General features: G+C 36.8%; 1 protein-coding gene across 2 annotated transcripts in view; it reads right to left on the reverse strand.

The window, feature by feature from the left end:
* nkain2 (sodium/potassium transporting ATPase interacting 2) overlaps positions 1-21,504 on the reverse strand; it is a gene marked incomplete at both ends in the record, with an annotated part of 99,088 nt that overhangs the window by 308 nt on the left and 77,276 nt on the right. For both annotated transcript variants that reach the window (XM_079255485.1, XM_079255484.1), the window contains one exon: positions 7,187-7,247. In XM_079255485.1, coding sequence (XP_079111611.1) covers positions 7,187-7,247 — 61 coding nt within the window. The remainder of the gene's footprint in view (positions 1-7,186; positions 7,248-21,504) is intronic.

Genomic DNA, 21,504 nt, shown 5'->3' on the forward strand with positions numbered 1-21,504 from the left:
ATGCAGATGTAATTCTATTTTTAGGAAGACCAAGAATTATGCGGCAATATATTGATGCCTTGGGAGTGCATTTAACTCCTAAATTATCTAGGATAGTTCCACAGATTGTAGAGTTGAGGAGCTGCCAGCAGGTGGTTGGTCTCCTCAGACAGAAGCAAAGAGCCTGGACTTCTGAACAGACGAAGCTTTTACTTTGATGTTGTAGAGCTCATAAAAGGGTACATCCTCGCCTTAGTAAGCAGCCCACTTTCTCAGCTATTCTGAGAGATTTCATAACATCAAGTACAATATGGATTTAGCATTACACTGCATAGATTAAAAAAAAAAAGTGAATTTTCTTCAAGTCTGCAATAAACAAGCATATAAGTCTAAATATGTAGCAGTTGGCACCAACCAAAGACACATTTTCATTTTCTAAAGAAGCACTGATTACCAGGGCTAGATGTTTACTGCTGCATAAAAATTTAAATAAGCCTAGTTGCTGGAATTTAAATAGGACTTCTGCTTATTGTTGTTGTCATGCATTATTGGACAGTTAAATACTGCAGCATAAAAAGCTTCAGGTTCACTCAACCTTTTTATTTATATCATACTGCAACATCAAGTTGGACACAATGAATGAATGGAAGTCTCTCTCAACATTTGCGATTGTAAACTAAAAAAAAGAAAAGATAAAAAACAAAATCCAAAACTCTAAAGCTAATTGTAAAATCAGCCAGAGCAAGCAGGGCTGACCAAGCAAAAACTCTTATCTAAGCAGCCAGGAGTTTATTAGGAACACAAGAATTCACCTGCATTCTGTAAACTGAGCTGAAATAGTGACCCAGTTTAGTCCGATGCCTTTAGATAAATTAGCTAAGTGGCAGTGATGGTTTACGATGCAGAGAGATGATTTCAAAGTATTTTGACCAAGAAAATGCTGATATAAAGGTCAGCACTTGGAAGGTTACTCGATATCTCTATCACAGCAAACACTGGCTTGCAAAAGAAAGACGGGCAAGCATTTACCTTTACAGGTAACACATAAAATCACTTCAATCAAAAATTACCTTTATGTACAGTAAATTAGCCAAATTTGATTAATTTTGAGAGAACTAACCCATAAAACACAATTGATTAAACTGATTAGTCTCCATGCTAAATATACCACATAAAAATATTGAGCTTAGTTTAGCATAAAAACAGGCAGAAACAGCTTCCCTCTAAGAAACAGTGGACAATTACATTAAGCCAAATTAAGTTTAGTCAAAAACTCAGAAAAAAAACAAAAAACTTTTAGATCTAAGTAACTATCACACGTATCAATAAAGAATCATTTTGGTGTTTGTGCAGATTAAGCAAACATGAGCGGTAAATAATAACATTTAGAGGTGATAATGGATGGATTTATTTATGGTGGAGCTTCTATTCCATGCTAAGCTATCGTTAGCTGGGAGTGAAACAGAATGATTGTCTCCAAATTGTTAAAAGATCAATAAACAAAATGAATAATAACAAAAATATGAACAATATATTGTTGAAGTTGTTTTTAATGTGTGAAAATCCAATGTATTGTGATATTATCTCTTCTGTTTCATGTTTTTTTTTTCTTCGTAGCAGATAGTGGGGAAGAAGATCTTCTCTTTCCAGCTGAGCTTTCCTGGTGGTATTTTCTGATCATTCAGCTCATTATGAAGGACAATGCAGAGATTCTGCCAGTGCTGGATGTCTTCCTTCATTGTGTGGATCCCTTTGTCAGAGCGTGGCCCGGTGTAAACGGTAAGGCTTTCCTGCTGATTCATCCTGCAGTGAAATAGTCTCTGCATAGTTTCTGGTATGCACGACCCTTTGAACATTAGAGGAAATAGAACCTCTAAACCTGTCAGCGTGCTGCCTGTCAAGCTGTCGAGACCCAATTTGAAAATTCAGATATGCTATTCACAAGGTTTTGGCTTGTCCAGTTCTCTGCAGGATCTGAAACTGGATGTCTATAACATAAAGATAAAGGCGTTTTATTAGCACATGAAATAATTCAAGTTTATCTGGGATTTTTCAAACTTTAACAAATTTAAAAAGCTTATATTTTTTATTAGTAAATGTTGGCTGTTGGCTTAAGTCTCTAATATGCTGCCATTCACACAGATGGATTGTCTTAACGTGGCTTCTGTTATCTGTGTTTGAGTGTGCTCTTTCTATTTACTAAAATGTGAATACAAATGTACACATTTAAGAAGCTCTGAGACAGATAAGACACCAGCACACAATCACACACACGCAAACATGCACACACTCACAGAATAATTATCAGAGTAATTAGCTTTTTCAGCAATTCAAAATCTTCATCAGTCCTTAGTGAGTATTAGCTTTTTCACCCATGGCACATTTCCCCACAAAGCTCCCTGATTATTGTTTATTCTGCTAGACTGCAGCTCATTCCACAGTCCAGACCTCAGAAGATTATCAAGGATTTCCAAATTATTCTGGAGAAAATGATCTGTTTCTTACATGAAAATGATACATGTGACACGCTCTAATATTATTATGCTTCAGTAATGGCCTGAAACCTCGAAATTAATTCCTGGTTTCTGATGAAAACATTTATCCCTCAGAGAAGAAATGTTCAAATCAATCATACAGTTGATTATTGCTCTAATGAATGGAGTTTAAAGTTTTTTTGTTGTTTTTTTTATCCCAGTGAGTGAGTATTTGTCTTCTCCCATAATTTTTCAGACATGTAATATGCACGTCTCGGAGGGACTAAATTGGCTACTGATATGAATCTGTGGCAAGAAACATGCAGCAAACAAAGTTCAATTTTGAAAAAAAAAATTTAAAAAGTTCTTGTGTTGCTGTCAGCAATAACAAAGACAACAGCCTCCTATCATCAATATCTATCTATCTATCTATCTATCTATCTATCTATCTATCTATATATATATATATATATATATATATATATATATATATATATATATATATATATATATATATATATATATATATATATATATGTATGTATATATATATATATATATATATATATATATATATATATATATATATATATATATATATATATATATATATATATATATATATATATGTATGTATATATATATATATATATATATATATATATATATATATATATACATATATATATATGTGTGTGTGTGTGTGTCCAGCTGAGATCCAAGCACTTTTAAACAGACAATGAATTCTGTAATGTGAGACCCTGACATTTTTAATAGTCATTTAAAAACTGAATCATTAAGAAACAAATTGCATGCTTTTTAAGTGGTATTGTTCCATGTCACAAAGCTCTGAAACCCTGCATTATTACTCAATGTATTCCTCCAGCTCTGTCTCATCAAAGACTGTTGCTTAGTTCCACCAGACTCTCTCTTGGGGTACAAAATAAGCAGATATGTGCAGTGCTGACAGCTAAGGGCCAAAACACAACAATTAAGGAAAGGCCAAATACTAACAACAGAGAGACATTATTTATTAAGACACGCAGGCAAAAGGCAATATAACATTTTTGGTTTACTGCCATTACCAAGTTTATTAAATGCTTATTTAAGCCTATTTTAAAAATAAGAGAAACCCTAATAAAAAAAAGAAATCCCCCTGAAACTCAATTAGAATCCATTAAAGAAGGATATGAAGTGTTACATTACAATGAATTGTTCTTTAAACTTTAACAAAGTGACAATTTAATATTTTACAGTGACCCTATGAGCACAGAGGGGGTCTAGTCAAATGAAGAGTCCATCAGCAGTGACCTGCAGTTTTTATGAGAGAGGATAATTTCCCCTGTCAGTCTCGGTGCCAATCTGCTCTGAGCAGAAAGAAAGCAGGGAAAACGTGTCTCCCCTTGCTTCGAACCATTTCCACTGATCCAGTTTGCATTCATTACCCATCAATATTTATGCGTTAGCAAACAGCAAACTCGGTGCGGTGTTGAATAAGACATGCCCGGGTATTGATCCTCGGGAAGAACGTCTGCGTCTACTTTAACTGAATAAAGAAACTGATGGCCTCAGGTTAATGGGCTCATTCATGTTAATGCACAAAGATGCACACTGCATTCAAAATACAACAGCTGCTGAGTTAACATGTCAGTTTGACTCATTTTTGTTCCTTTCAAGTAGTACGTGCTTCACTAAAGCAGATAATTCAGGCTGTCAAAATATTAGCAAATTAGTGGTTGATTGTTGCTTCTGTAAAACTCCAAAATTGATTATTTGATGTCTTGATAAAAAAACTAAATGAGGAGTATGCATGATTAGATCGGTTCTCTTCCTATTCTTCATTATGTTGCTTGGTGACGGTGGTTAAACATGGTAAGTATGTGGGAAAGTCCAACAGCTTTTGTGAAGCATGGATCTTCTTCATCCTCCACAATCCATGCCTCATCTTCGCCTCTGCATGTTACTGTAAAAAGGTGAGCCTGACTGTGAGAAATGTGCGGGTTGCAGGTTTCACTTTGAAATCTGCCGGCAAAGTCTGAGACTCCCTCATTCACACCTGCTGCTTTGTCATGAGCAGAATGAAAAAGTCATGGAGGATAGGTAACAGGCTGGATTCATCTTACAAGGCTGACTTAAAACCACTCAAAGCTTACTTTACCAAATGTATTATAAAAATGACTATTCATTAAACCTCTCCAAACAGCATGTAGTCAGGGCTTAGCAACTGTAACTAAGCACAGCAGGTCCTCCAACCTTTGGATTTCTATAACTGAAGCGAGCAGAGCAACATCTGACATTTGCAGAGTTTTTATTTTCTAACCTTTGTAAACCCAAAAACACACAAGTGTGAGGAATGGATTAAACTGTGTGCTTTTCACTTAGCTGTTAATGAATACTACATTTTTAACAGTGGCCAAGGATCATAATTTAAGTCTAACATATGTTTGTGGAGTAGTTGCACAAAAATACATTTTGTTCATATGTAGGACAGTTCTATCTTATAAACTCATACTGTTAGTGTTACTATGACAAGCCACTTGTCTGAGGTGTCTATAACAGTGTTATTAGCTTTCTGACTTGCTTTTACTTAATGATTATTCACAATTGATGGAGTAATTCCACATATGTAAAATGTTACAACAGGTATACCCATGCAGTTCTTAGCTTGAGTATCTCATATGATCATATAAAAAGACTAACAAAAAGTGATAAGATACAAACTCTCAGTCAAATAACTGATGTTCATTCAAAATGCAGACAATTGCTGGTTTTGACCTTACTTTGTCATGCTCTATGTTGGTGCTAAATGTTCAAAGCTTGGTTTTTTAGACTTTTCTCTGTGTACAGAATTTCCTCTCATCTTGCGTTAGATCTGTTTGAGCAGCAGGGAAGCATCAGACGGAGCCCGAAAACTCATGTTTCAGGCCAAAAATCTTGTTGGCAAACCTAGTAGTACTGGGACCAGCTGAGTCTATGCTGCAATATGAACAATCATGTTGTCTTATGTCTTTAAACTCTAATTGCATCAGAAGCTTGTAAGAATTTAAATGTAACATCATGTTGTGCAGACTCTCACATAAGTGGGTAAATTTAATCTGCCACTTGTATTTCAAGTGATGGAAATGTCCTCCAGACCATCTGAAGAGGTAATATAAGCATCACGTTGTTTATTTTGAAAGAATGATGATTTCTTATAGTATATTTGATGTAAAATTTAAAATGGTAAAATTTAAGTACAGGACTAATGTTGAGAAGCAACAACTTGTCCATTTTCAAGTTCACAGCACTACAATTGGTCAAAGGTACAAGCCGGAGTTATTATTTCTTATTTTCATGTTTTCCTTGTTCACACTGTTGTCCCTTTAGTTCAGTATTTTTTAACCACTGTGCCATGGCACACTAGTGTGCTGTGAGAGATTATCAGGTGTGCCCTGAGAAATTACCCAATTTCACCTAATTGGTCTAAAAAGCAGCTCTGTGTTCATCCAAACAGGCCCCAGTGAAAGATAAAAAGATTTCTTCTTCTTGTGTTTATCTGATTTCTATTCAAGACGCTTTGATGAGATGGACTTTATATTAATAATATGGACTTTAAAAAAGGACTAAAAAAATATGTATTACAAAATGGACTTTTTCCCCCTTTTTTGTTGTGTTTTTTTGGTCAACTCAGACCAACAACACCTGGGAAGTCAAGTTATTTTAATCTTACTTCAAATCAATTTATAAAGTTGTTTACATTCTGCCAAATGTGCATCAAGTGTTCCACAAAAATACAAATGCAGATTACTTGCATGTACAAAAAAAATAAACAAACAAACAAAAAAAACGAGGATCTGTTCCTTCACATCGGATAATTCTCTGAGGTTTTCCATCTTTTTCTACCTTGTTACTTCCAGTCTAACTCGTCTCATTCATAATTCTGTCATTATCAACACTCTGGTCCAGTCATTTTCATGTCTGGGGCCAATCAGTCTGATATCTGCTGGGCAAAACTTATTTTTCGGTTTTATCATTCCTCCCTTCAGGCTGACTTTCATACAACCACCTTCACCCCATCTCTACCTCTTCCTCCCCCCAGAGAAGCCTGATCTGAAGTGTTAGCAACCTCCATCATATATGTGTTCATTCACCACCACATTAAGACTCCAGGGGATCCTTTCTTATCTTTTTTTTTTTTCTCATCATTTTCATTAATCTTTTCTTACTCATATGTTTTACATTGCACCTAAAGTAAAAAAAAAACCTTGCCACTGACTTAGTAACTCATTAAAGGATATGAGGTTCCTTGATTACATTATAAAAGACTTGTAGTTAGCACCTAATGGTCACCAGTGCAGTGGTGCTGCACTTCACGGCTGTTTCAGAACATCTTTACATCTGACAAGTGATGACAACAGCACACCCATGGGTTCAACAGTTTCTGGAAAACATGCAGGTATAATTAGTGGCATTAAAACATATGCATTCTCAATAGGTGGGCAAGCTGAAAGACGTTTGATGAAGATGAGCAATCGTCTGCACCAATTCTCCGTTGCTTAAAATTCACCAGAAAAACTGTTCAGACTTTACTGCATTTCATGTGTAAACTGTGTGGTTTATTGACTGCACAGATGAGAATACCAATTTAAATATAAGATTATATTTGTGAAATAGAAATTGTAGGACATTTAAATATGTTCGATCATTATGTTAATGTGCACGTGTGACTGCAGGTTTGTGCCTTTTGTACTTACAGCTATCCTCTTCTTCAGAAATGAGCTTGACCACATAACAGGCGTAGATAAACCCCGCCAACTAGAGAAGAAGAGAGAAGCAAAAAGAGATGAACTTATTGTTTTGTGCAATCCACACAAAGCGAGAAACGTGGAAAAGCATAGACAAATAGTTGGAGCAGACAGGGGAAACAGGTGTTGGTGTAAGTGGAGCAGAACAGCAGCGTGGTATTTTTTTGCTCCTAAATAGAGCACTTGAATCATAGATAGACTGAATAGTATCTTCAATGACAACCACAAGGTTAGTCCAGATTTTCACAGCTGAGCTCTGCAGACTCTAAGAGCACATCCTCGAGTCTTACAATTGTAGAAAAAACAGAAGAGTAACAACCATACTTAGAGAATCAAACTTTTGGCTACATCCATTGTTTTGATATTTCTATCTTAAAATGAAAAGCTCTGCATTTCAAACAATTCATCCACACCAACGCGGCGAAGTACGGCTTAGTTGAGGTGTGTTTGTGGCCAAAATATGTGCTTCACATTTAACTGTTTAACAATCTCCTGACAGAAAACCTGAAAAGAAACGACTGCAGTTTTGTGATTTTTATCTTCTGCAAATATTTCCCAGAGAGTGTAATATTAAACATGTGTGTGTCACTGTGTGTGTGTGTGTGTGTGTGTGTGTGTGTGTGTGATATTTCGACAGTGATACAGCAGTCGACACTAGCAGAACACCTTTGCTTTCTGATCTGTTCTCCTATTGGCTGGCTGTTTCCACGGCAACTGATAGTAGGTGTCTGATTGGTGCAAAGATGCAGGAAGGTGCAGTCGATGTAAGGTCGGCATTTTAGTGACCTTATTACCCCTTGATGATAGAGGAGGGAAGAGAAACAGGGTAGGAAGAAATGTGGGAAGACAGGAGGATGCAGGCGGACTGTGACAGAGGTGCACCTGTGTTTGGATGAGGCATTATTACACCGAATAAAGAGGCTTTAGTGCTCAAATCGGGCTTTAAGTATGGGAAGAAAATGACCTGGCTGGTATTCTATTGACTATATGGACATGTGCTAACACATCCGCACATGCACAGAAACACACAGAAACCTGCAGCTGTGAGAAACTACATTTGAGATTCAGCGTATATCTCAAGGTCTTGACCTCATTTAGTCTAAATAATGTTCAGCTCCCAAAGCTCCTCTCTCCTCTCACAGTATTTCCTTCCAGCTCCCAGCTTCTCTTCCTTTGTCTCTTCTTTTTCCTTCCTCTGTAATTCCTAGCACCCTTTTTCTTATTTTCTCCTCCTTATCCACCCTTTCCCGTACAAGCAAACACGTAAAAATAAAAGTGTTTTGCCATGAAGGAATGAATTCACTCAAAGTAAAGCGACATGCTGGATGCAGACAATGCCACTGGTATGAGCACTGGGATCAACTGTGATGAGAAATTCAATGAATGTTACATAATAGATATGCCGTGAAAAATGACCACTGATCAAAGATGCCGATAACCTTTACTGGCTGCAAATCTCAGCTGTCACTTCTACAGTTTGCAATTTGAAAGATTAAGATAGCCTCAGCCTTCAGGCAGCCTCTCCTGCGTGCTGCCAATCCAGCTGAAATGATTTTTATTAGTATTCACCTGAAGGACACTTTTGCATTACAAAGTCAAAATGTTGTTTAAGAGACTTTCAAGAGTTTGGGGAGACACTTGCAACCTGTTCTGTCGTCTGCTGGCTCATTGCCTCTGAAAATGACTTTCGGGAGCAGTTTTGTTAGCGCGACTGAACACGGTGCAGAGAGTCCAACTCGCTCTGCAATACAGAACATTTGATCAGCTGTGACAGGACACCTTTCTCTGCACATCAATATCCTGTTAATATTCCTGAAACTCAAGTATTACGATTTGGTGTTGCTGTATTTAGAAATAATATCCTGTTTACAATACATGTGATTATATCTCCCCAGTGTGGATATCCAAATATGATAGCTGCTGTGCTCTGATATTAGACATGGATTTTTGACGTCGGTGGCTTATCTTGTATATTGTCTGAGTACATTGGGTACCTGCAGCTATTTTTGAACTATCCTGCTCTGCAAAGTTAGGTGTTTACAGGGGCAAAGCTGCAAGTGTAGTAGATGCATTGAAGTTCAGATTTGGTAAAATTGAATATTTGAAGCATGATTTTTCAGTCAATGAGAGAATAATTTTAGTTTTATGTAAAACATTAGGACCTGTCTAAAACCATGGACATACATGTACTTCAGTGGCTTCTTTCTGTTTATATTAACATGGAGTTTTGCTGTCATACAAGGCAGTGCCAGAAATATGTCAATCAAGTGAAACCGGGGTTGTCCAAAGTCGGTCCTTGCGGGTTGCTCTCCTGCAGGTTTTCAATGGATCCTTGTTTCAACGCACCTGCCTTCCATTAAATGGATCCAACGTCCAATGAAGTTCTGTCCAATGAGTGATTAATTGGAGTCAGGTGTGTTGGAACAGGGATACATGGAAAACCTGCAGGATTATGGCCCCTGAAGACAGGAGCTGGGCAGACTTGAGCTAAATAGATGGCTGCTCATGGTTGCGCTGTTGTTTTTGTTTTGTTTTTTTTTGCCTGTGGAAAACACAGAATCCATCCATCCATCCATCCATCCATGCATCATGCATGCATCCATCCATCCTCTACTGCTTTACTGAAGTGGGATCGTGGGGTCAGTAGTGTAAGCACAGAAGCCCAGACCTTCCTCTACCTAGTCTTCAAGCTCCCCTTCAAGCTTTCCTTCACGCAGACTCTGCCCTGGAAATGGGACTTGTAAGTCAGTGCCTGATGGCCAAATATATGCCAATCACAACCCAGTCACGTTTAGCTCAAAAAGGTGTTCCCCCCTCCCATATACCTACAGTATATGGGTAGATATTAATAAATTAATTATTCATTTTAATTTCTTTAATCTATAGCTTTTTACCTGAGTGATTACACTTAAGCTGACATGTCATGCAAAACCTTTACCAACATTTAATAATGTAAGTTAGTCCCTTTAAACAAAACATTTCAGCTTTTGATGGAATACTTTTCCTCTGAAAATGTACCACTGTTTGCTTTATATCTGTTTATGAGAATCGACATATGCAGTATCAGTTGGAGTGTGTGTCTTTGTGCATCCTTTTCAGTCTCTATTTGCGTTTATAAATCCTCCGCTTTCTTAGACAGACACCAGCTCATTTTGTCTGTGGATTAAGGTTACTTAGATACTGCTGAAAAACTGAAGGCTATTCATTGTGACGAGTGGAAATGGAGATATCAACACTTCAGCACGAACCTGCACAGGAACCCTGCACTGATCAGGCTGACAAGCAATAACTTGTTAAACTTTCCCACATGGCTGTGTGTATCTCATTCAGAGCAAAAACAATTTTCATGGGTGGGGTTTATGGTATAAAGCAGCACACACAACCCCAGGAGGCTGGCGGAGAGTTATCTTAAACATATTGTAGAGCAGATGCTTGTTGCCATGGAAAAGACAGCAAATATGGTTAGTTATTCAACAGAAAGTCAGTAAACGAAGCGGCAATACAGTATGAGGAACAGAGAGGTAATGATATGGCTGATAAAATGTAAAATGTTCACGTTATTCCAATTCTACATTAATTCATTGTAACATTTTCACCTTTGGAGCTGAACAAACTGATATGAACTAATGCTTGCAATGATAATGATGTAAAAAAAAAAAACCTGCTTCCTGCAAGCTTTTTATCTCAACCTTGTAATGTAATGTATTTCATGGCTCCCATTTGCCATTAATAGCAGATTAGTCTGCATTATAGTAGGTAGGTGAATTAATCAAATGAAATAATGATGCATTGCTGATGTCTGGAAGGATATAATAAGTTTATACTGGGTTTATACCTGCCAGTCAGCAAGTAATACAATCAGTGTTTTAATTGGACATCCGTCATTTGGACTGTATGGTTTTGTTTTGTTTCAGAATCCCCAAGCAAAACTTTTTAAAACTCAAGCAAAAGAAAACAATTAAAACCAAAACTTTCTGAAACTTCATAAAAATAAATTATCTCAAGATTAAAAATTATCAATCATCATGAAAACTATTAGGCTTTTATTTAGTTAAATTGAGTAGTTACAGCTGTGTTACTCCAAAACTCACCAGCCAATCTGAATGCACCCCTGAAAGAGCCCGCCCATGAAAGGTTTGTGTCAGAAATTAGACCAAACAATCGAGAATCAAAACCAAAGACTGTGAAGCGCAACCAAAACAATCGAGAATCAAAGCCAAAGACTGTGAAGCGCAACCAAAACAGCAAGAAGACAGAAAGAGGAAGAGGAAACTACAAACAAAACTACTCAATTTAACCAAATAAAACTCTAATAGTATTCATGATCATTCATAATATTTGATTTTGAGACAATTTATTTTACTTCAGTTTAAGAAAGCTTTGGTTTTAATTGTTGTTTTTTTTGTTGGAGTTTAAAATGTTCTGCTTAGAGATTCTGAAACAAATCTGATTCCATAGAACTGGGCCAAAAACTTGAACAGTCATTGATACAGTAGAGCCTGTTTTATTTACTAACTATATTCTACTTATTTTATTCCTTTATTTATTTCATTTCTGTTTTAATGTGACCAATAAACTGATTACACCTGCCACCAAAAAATTCCTTCTGTTCAAACTTCCTGAATAAAGTTGATTGTGTTACCATAATAAGCACAGTTTGTGTTTTCTTGTCAGCATTTACCATAAATCGAAACCTTTTTCTGCAACAACTGACAGAGCTAAAGGTAAATAGTGTAAATACTATTACTATGTGGTACTGACAAACATCAATCCAGTATAGCAAAGAGCCCAGAATGAAAGCATTGCTGCCTAATTGAAGTCGACACAGTTTGGCTAAACCAGTCAACGGTGCCTGAATCCACCATTAGTTAAGCAGTGGTCATTTAGCATATCGATACCAGTTACAGTTAGATTCACATTTTTAACGTTACCAACACATTTTAACTTGGTTTATGATGCTGTAAAATGGAGAAAGACTTTTGAGGTGCCACTACAATGTATTTTCCTATTGTCTATTTTTTCTTACAATCTTTTCCCACAAAGGTCCTTTAAGTAATTACTGTCAGCATTAGTTTAATTTTAAAGGAGGACAAAAAAAAAGATAACTTAGGTTATTCTGTTATATCTGTAATGACCGTTAACTCCCTAATGTACTGTTAATTATTTCAAAAAGGCATATTGACCTTTCATTTAGCATTCATTGTGCCAATTCAAATCTCCTCCCTTCTATTTATTCAATAGGCTTCAAGATGATGTATTAATTTATATGAAGCCTCACAACATGAGGGTCTCTAGTTTTAATGACATTTGGGACCTTTCTGTGAAAAGTTTGCAAAAAAAAAAAAAAAATCCTTAACATATTCCCCCTGTGTCTGTCACGGTCATTCCAATTTCTTCCCCCGGTCCAAAAAGCATGCATGTCAGGTTAAGTGGTGTTGACCCTAGCAAGGTTCACAAAGACAATGTTGGGGAGAAAGAAAAAAAAGACACACACACACACACACACACACACACACACACACACACACACACACACACACACACACACACACACACACAAACAAAAAGAACAACAAAACAATTTAAATGTTTATAATTAAGAAGGTAGAGAAAAAGACTGAAAGAAACAAAAAATCTGGTTTTGGTCTATGAATTAAGGTAAGTTTTATTTATTTATTTTTAAAAAGAAAACTAAAGAGAAGAGACACAGATCCAACAATCCACTAAACTGGGAGACTGATCAACACACATAATATCATTAAAACAGAACCGAAATGAATCTGTGCACCAAAACTTCCATATAATGTTTTATTCACAGTCATGATGTTCCTAGTACAAGGCTCTTCTTCAGACTATGTTTTGTGCACCACAACATAAAGGCATATCTTTGTCACTGTGGAATTGTTCTTTCAGAGGTACAGATGCGAAAGTACAAACATGTACAGATTTTCGAGGCACAGTGCTTGTCTCCTACAAGAATACAGCTGGAGCAACAAAGCATATGTATGTTTTTGGAAACAAATGGGAGATAGTGTATGTGTAAAAAATTCAAGACTGACTTTTAAGTTCAAAAAGACTACATTATCTCAGCAACTTCAGCAACTATCATTGATTTATTTCTTTAATCGTTATAGTAAGGTAAATAAAACATAAAAGGAATAAAGAACAGAAGGGGGAAAACCAAAAGGGTGTATAGCAGAAGCTCGTAGCTTATTAAGTGCCTCCCCATTACCAAAAATAGGTTAAAACAAGAATAACTTAAAATCAAGAAAATATTAACTACATCACCACAATGTCTTACAATATTTAGAGCAATATCTGCAGAAACAAAAACAGGCAGATGGCCACTCATCTTATTTATGTTTACCTGTTACATTTCCTTTAATACTATTTGTAAGGATTTTGTCTCTTCTCACTATTAATTTTGATTTTAAAATATTGTTGGTACTCAGAGGAAGATTCAGTTATTCCTTTTATTACTGACAATGGTGCAGTCATATATATACACACACATATATATATATATATATATATATATATATATATATATATATATATATATATATATATATATATATATATATATATATATATATATATATATATATATATATAGTATTGTAGTCTGGTAGAAGTGGCAACATGTGTTTAGCAGAAGCATGAACAATGTTTACACACGGTAGAGACATAAAACAAGCATCAACTGCACCAAAACACAGAACCTTAAGAGCATACATCTACATCTACAACATTTAGTACTAAATAGATAATGTGATAAATTATCATTTTAACTGGGTATTAATTTTACTATAGGACTCATGAAATGAGTGTGTGGTCAAATGCAGGTTTCAAGAATCTCATAAAAATGCCACTCTAGGTCTTCAGTGTGCAATGCTGGCAAAGAGATCCCATTAAACTAAAAAAAAAGACAAAAAAACGGAATCATCATTTTTTTCCAACAATAATCAAGTCCCAAATGCTCACTTGGCAGAGACACTAAGAGCACCTGGAAGTTCTGAAAAGCAGCAAAGGGAGAAATTAAGCAAATGTCAAACAGCTGGTGTTCAGTAGAGGAAAATCTGCACTGTCTGTGCATAGCCTGAGACAAAAGAAAAAAAAAAGTACTTGTTAGCATCATGGGATGAGACTTTTTAGAAGACTAAGGACAGATGCCCTAGTGGGGCATCCACAGGTCATTCACCCAGAAGTGCAAGTAGTCCTCCAGCAAGGAGGAAGCGAGGCTGCATTTTACTACAACAAATTCAGTAGAAAGTGCTGATAGATTAGCTCTTTCTTAACATCTAAACTTTAAAGAAAAAAAAAAAAGAAAAATCAACTCACTGGTTGACGTCTGATGAGGATTTCACTAAATATGAAAGTAATTTAAACCCTGTTTCTTTAGTATGACAATATTATGTGTCATGTATTATCAGCCGCAACATTACAACCATCTCGCTAACATCTGCCCTGCACATGCAGCCAAACAACTCTGACCTGTAGATCTAGTCAGATCTGCAAGATCTCTTCGGGCTTGTAAGGATGTTTTATAGAAGCAAATTTTTTGCCACATAAAGATGTAGTGGAGAAATGGGGTCCTGAGCAGAAAATCTAGTTTACATTCCCTTCATGAGTCTAAACCAATCATGTTCCAGGTATTTTGTATTTCTAAAGAAGCTTACCTCCACATGAAACTGTCCCCATATTTAAAAATACATTTTTTTCCACTGAATCACCTCTAAGCCGTGCAAGTTAATCTTCTCATCTGAGATGCTTCAAGTCCTTGAGGCTGGAAACACGATGCCTATCACCATGATTCATCTCATTAGTACAGCATGTCAGTACCAGTAAGACTAGACTTTATTTCCTCCTGACAGCTCAATCATCATGCTGGGAAATGCTGGGAAATATATCCATAAAGATAAGTAAAGCAGCTCCATTTGCACCTGAACATCTTTGCTCTGCATGTTGCTGGATTCAGGATCGAACGCCGCTTGTTGGTTTCAGTTTGAATAGTGAATGTGTCCACACTTTCTGCTGTGTTGTAACACACCAATCAGTAGAATAGACAGTACAGAGTATATTTCCAAGATTGTTTTTTACTTTTGCCATCCACAAGCTTTTAATGGTGCAACAAACATGGTGCCATTTTATGTGCTTCAACCTTATCTGGTCTTGATAATCAAGGAAATATCTCGTAAATCTGCACTTGTTTACATCTAATATTGACATCCAGAAAAGAAAACCTCATGCACTCCATGTGAGCTAAACCAACCCCTTCAGGGGAAAAGAGAGACCCCAGGTCAAGTGACACATCTGGTGGCCTGAAATATGTCTAATGTAACACTTTCAAGCCCTGTAAATGATAAGTCAACCCTTGATAGGTGAGAATTATTTTTCCAGCACACGCCACGGACGCTCAGTCAAACAGGTTTCTGGAATTGGATGAAATTTTTGTTACAGCAGCTCTCCTGCAGAATCAGTCCACATGGAGCAATTTTCTCTCCCCGTGCAAATCAGTGAGGCTTGTGCCCCAGTGACCTGTTGTTAATTCACCGGAAACAGCTGCGTAATGAAAATATTCCATATGATATGCATGATATCCCCCCCCCCCACACACACACACACACTTCAGCCACAGAAAGTGCAGAACATATTCCATCTCTTTACGCATGCCACTGAAACGAGAAAGTTAACAGTATTCACCTCGGCTGTCAGTGGTTTTAATATTGTGGCTGATAGGTCTGATCATGCTTTATGTTGGATACATTGCTCTGGGATGAGAAATACATTCATCTGCAATGAAAGAATCCATTACAACTGTGTCATCTTCCTGCAGATAAATTGAGCTGTTATGAAGGTGTCACATCCAGTAGATTAAATCTACTTATGTGCTGGTGATTGCTGGCTAAACTCATATGAACATTTTGCATCAAGTCTACCTAATATGCTCCCAGCAAATTATTCATGATGACAAGTTTTAGCCAGCGAGCGCTGCATTTGAGAAATCACAGTCATACTACGGTGAGTAATCATATCTAATCAAGTTTTATCGAAAAAAACAGCTTGATGCTTGTGCAAATCAACACATAGCTTACAGAAATAGCAAATGAAATTACAAAGAAAAAATAAAACCAAAAGCCAGCGTTGGTCTCTGAGGACATTGGTTTTCATCTGGACTCTTTGCTTCGCATGCAGTGATTATGCTGCTGCCTCTGATGCACGCTTTTGTTTAATTGATTCAGGAGTTTCTGTGCTACCTTGAAACAAACAAAAATGAGAGGTTTAACTTATTCAGCAAATATGGGATTAGCGCCATGGAGCGCAGCGACTGCTTTGCTTGAGTGACATTCAATTCTCAGGCATTGTTCTTCCTCTTTCCCTTCTCTTTCCTGATCTTTGAATGACAACAGTTATGATAAACAGCTGGGTCTGCTGCCGTGAATACAATTTGACCCCGAACGTGGTAATATTTCCTGAAACCAGCAACAACAATCCGATTTAGTCAACAAATATTAATATGAAAACAGCTTTCTGCATGCTAATGATTTGTTTTCCCATCTACTCCAACAGAAGAAAAACATTCTATTGTTTCATGAAAGAAAAAGGGGAAAAAAAAACAATCTTGCATTGATTCCAGTTAAAAACTGATTGACTGAAATAACAAAATCCTTTCACTGCTTTTAATTTACTGAATCTTATGATACAATTAGAAGTTTTTCCTTGTTTTTTCTCTGAAACGTGTGTCAAAAGTTTAAAGTTGTCTTAATGGTTTTATGAAAAATATTCATTTCGAAACTGCATTTTAAGAAAGCATTTTTATTTATAAGTTGTAAAAGCAGAACATAAAGGTTATTTAAAAGGTCTCACAGTTGAAAGGATGCTGTGTGAGGAGAGTTTACTTTTACTCATCTGAATGGCACACAGTCAAACAGGACAAATGGAAATATACTTCAAACAAAAAAAGTGAAAAAAGAGTTTTGGGGACTAATTTGCAATGTTTTAATTTAATTACAAATGGACATCGCTTTACTTTGCAATGTGAACTCAACTTCAAACCATGATCTGATTGAAAAGAATAGTGTGGCAGTGTTAGGAACTACAGCATAATGGATAGGTTTGAGGACATTAGTGGTTTCTTTTATGGACAGCTCCAGTGGGATTTGTGGTGCCGCAGGACACAATCCAGCAAAACACAATCCAGCAAAACACAATCGGGGTGGTGGGGCTCATAAAGTACAGCACTTATCTGCCAGTTGGAAAGTCACTGGTTTTCAATTTCTAGTTGCCAAATCCACATACCAAAGTGTCATTGAGCAGGACAGTGAGTCCCAAGTGCAGGGGTGTCCAACTCCGGTCCTAAAGGGCCACGAACCTGCAGTTTTTCAGTGTTTTCCTGCTCCGACACACCAAATGGGTCATTGTGCAGAACTCCATTGGTTATTGGATGCATTTCATTTGAGTCAGGCGTGTTGGAGCAGGGAAACATTGAAAACCAGCAGTGCAGCTATCCCTGAGAGCTGACTTTGGACACCCCTACCCTAATGCAATCCATGTTTGAATGTGCTTTTGGGGATAAAATAGCTCCAGAAAACATGCTTTATACACGACAAACAAACCTCATAATATTTGATGTATCAGAGTTCTTCAGTGTTTAGCTTGAAAATCGGCTTGTTCGGTTCTTCTAAAAGGTGCAACATGCAAACTATAGTAAATGCTTGTTTTCACCAAATAATCCTGTAATACTTCATAGTCAAGGTTACTCAGCTGTGAGCAGAGGAGGTCTGACTACACAACTTTGCTCCCTACCAAAAAAAAAACAACAGTAGGTAATTCCATTGATTAGTTCCTCCACTTTAGTTAATTACTGCAATTATTTGCAGGCATGCAGGCTACACTGCCGAGCCAGAAGAAAGCGTCGTCTTAGATGCCTCTTTTTGTTGTGGTGACATCTACTTCTTAATAATACATTCACAAGTGCTGTTTGCAGGTTCAATAAAAAATAAAAACAAACAAACAAAAACAAAAACTAGAACCAGATTGTGTTAAACTGGGATGAAATTGACCACATTTGGTGTTTTGTTTTGTCATGTTTTATACAAAATAACATGGGTTCCCAATTATATAATGGTTTAAAATTAGAATTTACATTGATGTCAGATTTATTAGTTTAAAGCAGAATTCATTAATTTGACATGTGATTATGTATTTTGTGTGAATTTACATGGATTTCCAATGTAACCCTAAAATGTTCTTCTTGGTAAATAAGTATCTGTATATGTCTTAACAAGTGCAAAGTCAGATGGGGTTTGTTTGGGAAGAGAAATGACAAAACCTTTTAGATTTTGAAGCGGTTATCGCTCCATTTTTGGAAATTCCACAATAATTTGCTGCAACAACCATTTAAAGTGAGTAAATTAGTTTACTTATAATGCCTGATGAAAAAGTATACATTTTAATCACAAGATAAGCATGCATGTTGCTTTTGGAAATAAAGATTTTTTTTCTGAGATTTGTTGGTTAGTCAGCAGAGGTAAAGCGTGTACTGCCAATCTGTAACTCAGTAGCCAAAGGCAAAAAAAAGACACTGAGCCAGACGGGTAAACTAGTCCATCATCTGCCCGCACAACCACCCAGCCAAACGAGATCATGTTCTGTACCACATATGTCTTCATTTAAGGTTTTCTCTACCCGCTCTCTCCCAAAGAGCTTTATCTTTCAGAAATCTAAAATGTCCCAGGTCATGTATGCTGCATTTCCTCTTTTTGTCACGATAAATCAATGTTTCTTGAATGGGGGTACGTTTACCCCCAGGGAGTATGTGAGAAAATAAAAAATGAAAGACAACTTGTACTATCTTTTATCTGACTTAACAGATCCGACCTGAGTTGTATTATGAAGCAAGTCAGATCAAGTGCTACTACACACGTGTGGAAATGTACATGAATGTAGATTTATAACAAGCGGAAAAGTTACCCTCATCATACAATGAAATACTGGATTTTTCACCTGGAAACCTGCTGATTTTATAGATCCACTGTGATCTGGAAGCTGTAATAGATGTGTAACTGAGAAGTTTATTCAAATGTGCTCTTAACCATTTTTTTAAGTTGGAAAAAAATAGATAAAAACAAATAGAAGTTCAACATATATAATATATTTAATACCGGTGCACTCTTTTCGTCTTTTCTTTTTCAGGATCAGCACACTATTACTGCAGAATCCACTTTGCAGGCTTGTTTTATCATCATTATCATTTTCATCATTTCACAACATTTCAGCTCACAATTTCGCATCACTCTTGGTGTGCATAGACAAAAACGTTGATGATTCATCACCAAATTATTTGCAATTTTGTGTCGATTATTCGCACTGATCCTGGTGTGTAAAGGCCTTTACAGCGCTGTAGTCACAGCCTCTTTAGTTTGGTTTGGGCAGTTTGCTTCTGCCTGAAGTTACACAAAAATACTCAAAATTTCACTCTAACTGGTTAAGACACACATCCATTGAGTGTCCATACTCCTCTGTGACCCTGCAATGGAAAAAGCGGGGACACAAAAATGGAAGCTGTAATGGATGTCTAACTGAGAAATTTATTCAAATATACTCATAACTCTTTTTTTAAGCTGTAAAAAAAATAGATAAAAACAAATAGAAGTTCAACATATATAATATAATATATTTAATATATATAAAGTAAAAAAATGTAACTAAGAGATATTAAATTGCTTCATTTATAGAAATGGACACCCATGGATTAGAGGATACTTGGCTGAGAAATAATCCTGCAGGGTTGAGAATCACTGCTAAGGATTCAGAGAATCAAACAGCCAACCTATCATTTAGTTTACAGTGCAACCCAATAAAATACTAACCCCTGACTTAGTCCAGTACCTTAAACCAGTCAACCCGTCAACCAGTGCACCCATCATACTGTTGAGTTTGTGCTTAGGGAGCATGACAGTGTTTCAACACACCAATTACAGCGAGACAGTGCTACAGCTGTTTGGTAGCTTGGCACTCAGCCACAATATAAGTAGTACTATCGATTGACAGAGAGACACAGTGGGCGCACAATGAGAGGGGACAGTCGTGTATAAGGGATAAAGATGCAGAAGGGAAAAAGACAAGACAGACATTCACTCTTTCTGTTGGTGTAATGATGCGTGCTGGCTTGTTTATTGTGTCTGTGTTTGTCTGTATGTGAGTACAGAGCTACACTAGAAAGGAGACTGAGATGAAAAGTGGCAGGGTTCTCTCTTTGCTGCTCCTTGCTTCCCTGTTCCTGCGTCTGATCCTCCTAATTATCATGGTTTGACAGTGCAGGAGAGGAGGAAATGTGGGGAAGGGTTAAGAAGCAGGCGGCGGAAAAACAGAGAGGGGGAAAATCGGTTTTGCAGCAATGAAATGGGACGGAGACACACACAGAAAACTGAGATAAAGTGCGACTTTCTAAAGCAGCTAATCCATCGCATTCAGTGTTAATAAGACTATGATGTTATTTACCTAATGGAGCCTGAATACTTTATTTAACTCTTAGAGATACCACAAGGTTGTACAATTAATCACAAATCCCCAACCCACTGCAGCAGACAAAGAAGCTGGCATGGTTGTAATGCACTTAGAAAAGATTAAATTTAATGTGCTGGCGAGAGTAACTGCACACAACATCAGCTGAACAACTATATTTATTTCAGAGCAAACACAAAAACTTCCATTTAAGTGCATTTTTATTTTAGTTTCTCAAAAACTTTCAAGTTTGGTTTTTCCTCGTCAGCAGCCTACCACGAAGTCAAAACTTGAATAATCATAGAATAATAACTTTTGATAGTTTAAGGCTGATTTCTTTTGTCTTTTTAGGAAGTAATATTATTCTCTGTGGCATTTTCAAAAGAGAAACTTGCGATTGGTAGAAAAAAAAAACCTGCTCAATGTTTGCAACCTTATTGACAAGAAATCGCTATGGTCGCGAAATGTCAACACTGTGCTCTGCACTCTGGCAACAAAAGGTAGCACGTTAGTCAGTGTTAGATCAGTGTGAAGATTCACATCAGTGACAAAATTCTGTGCAGCGATTTTGCGAGTTTTAGATTTGAAAATAAAGATAGGTTCGTCTTAATACCCACGTCTGACAGTTATATAATCAAGAAGTCAGAGCAGGGATGTTGACTGGTAGATCACTGGTTGGGAGCTATGCAGGTGTCACTTTCACTCTGCTTCTTAACCCTCTGGGGACCAAGGGTATTTTAGAGAAATAAACCTTGCCAGAC

This window comes from Telmatherina bonti (assembly GCF_933228915.1).
Source record: "Telmatherina bonti genome assembly, chromosome: 16".
Lineage (NCBI taxonomy): Eukaryota > Metazoa > Chordata > Actinopteri > Atheriniformes > Telmatherinidae > Telmatherina > Telmatherina bonti.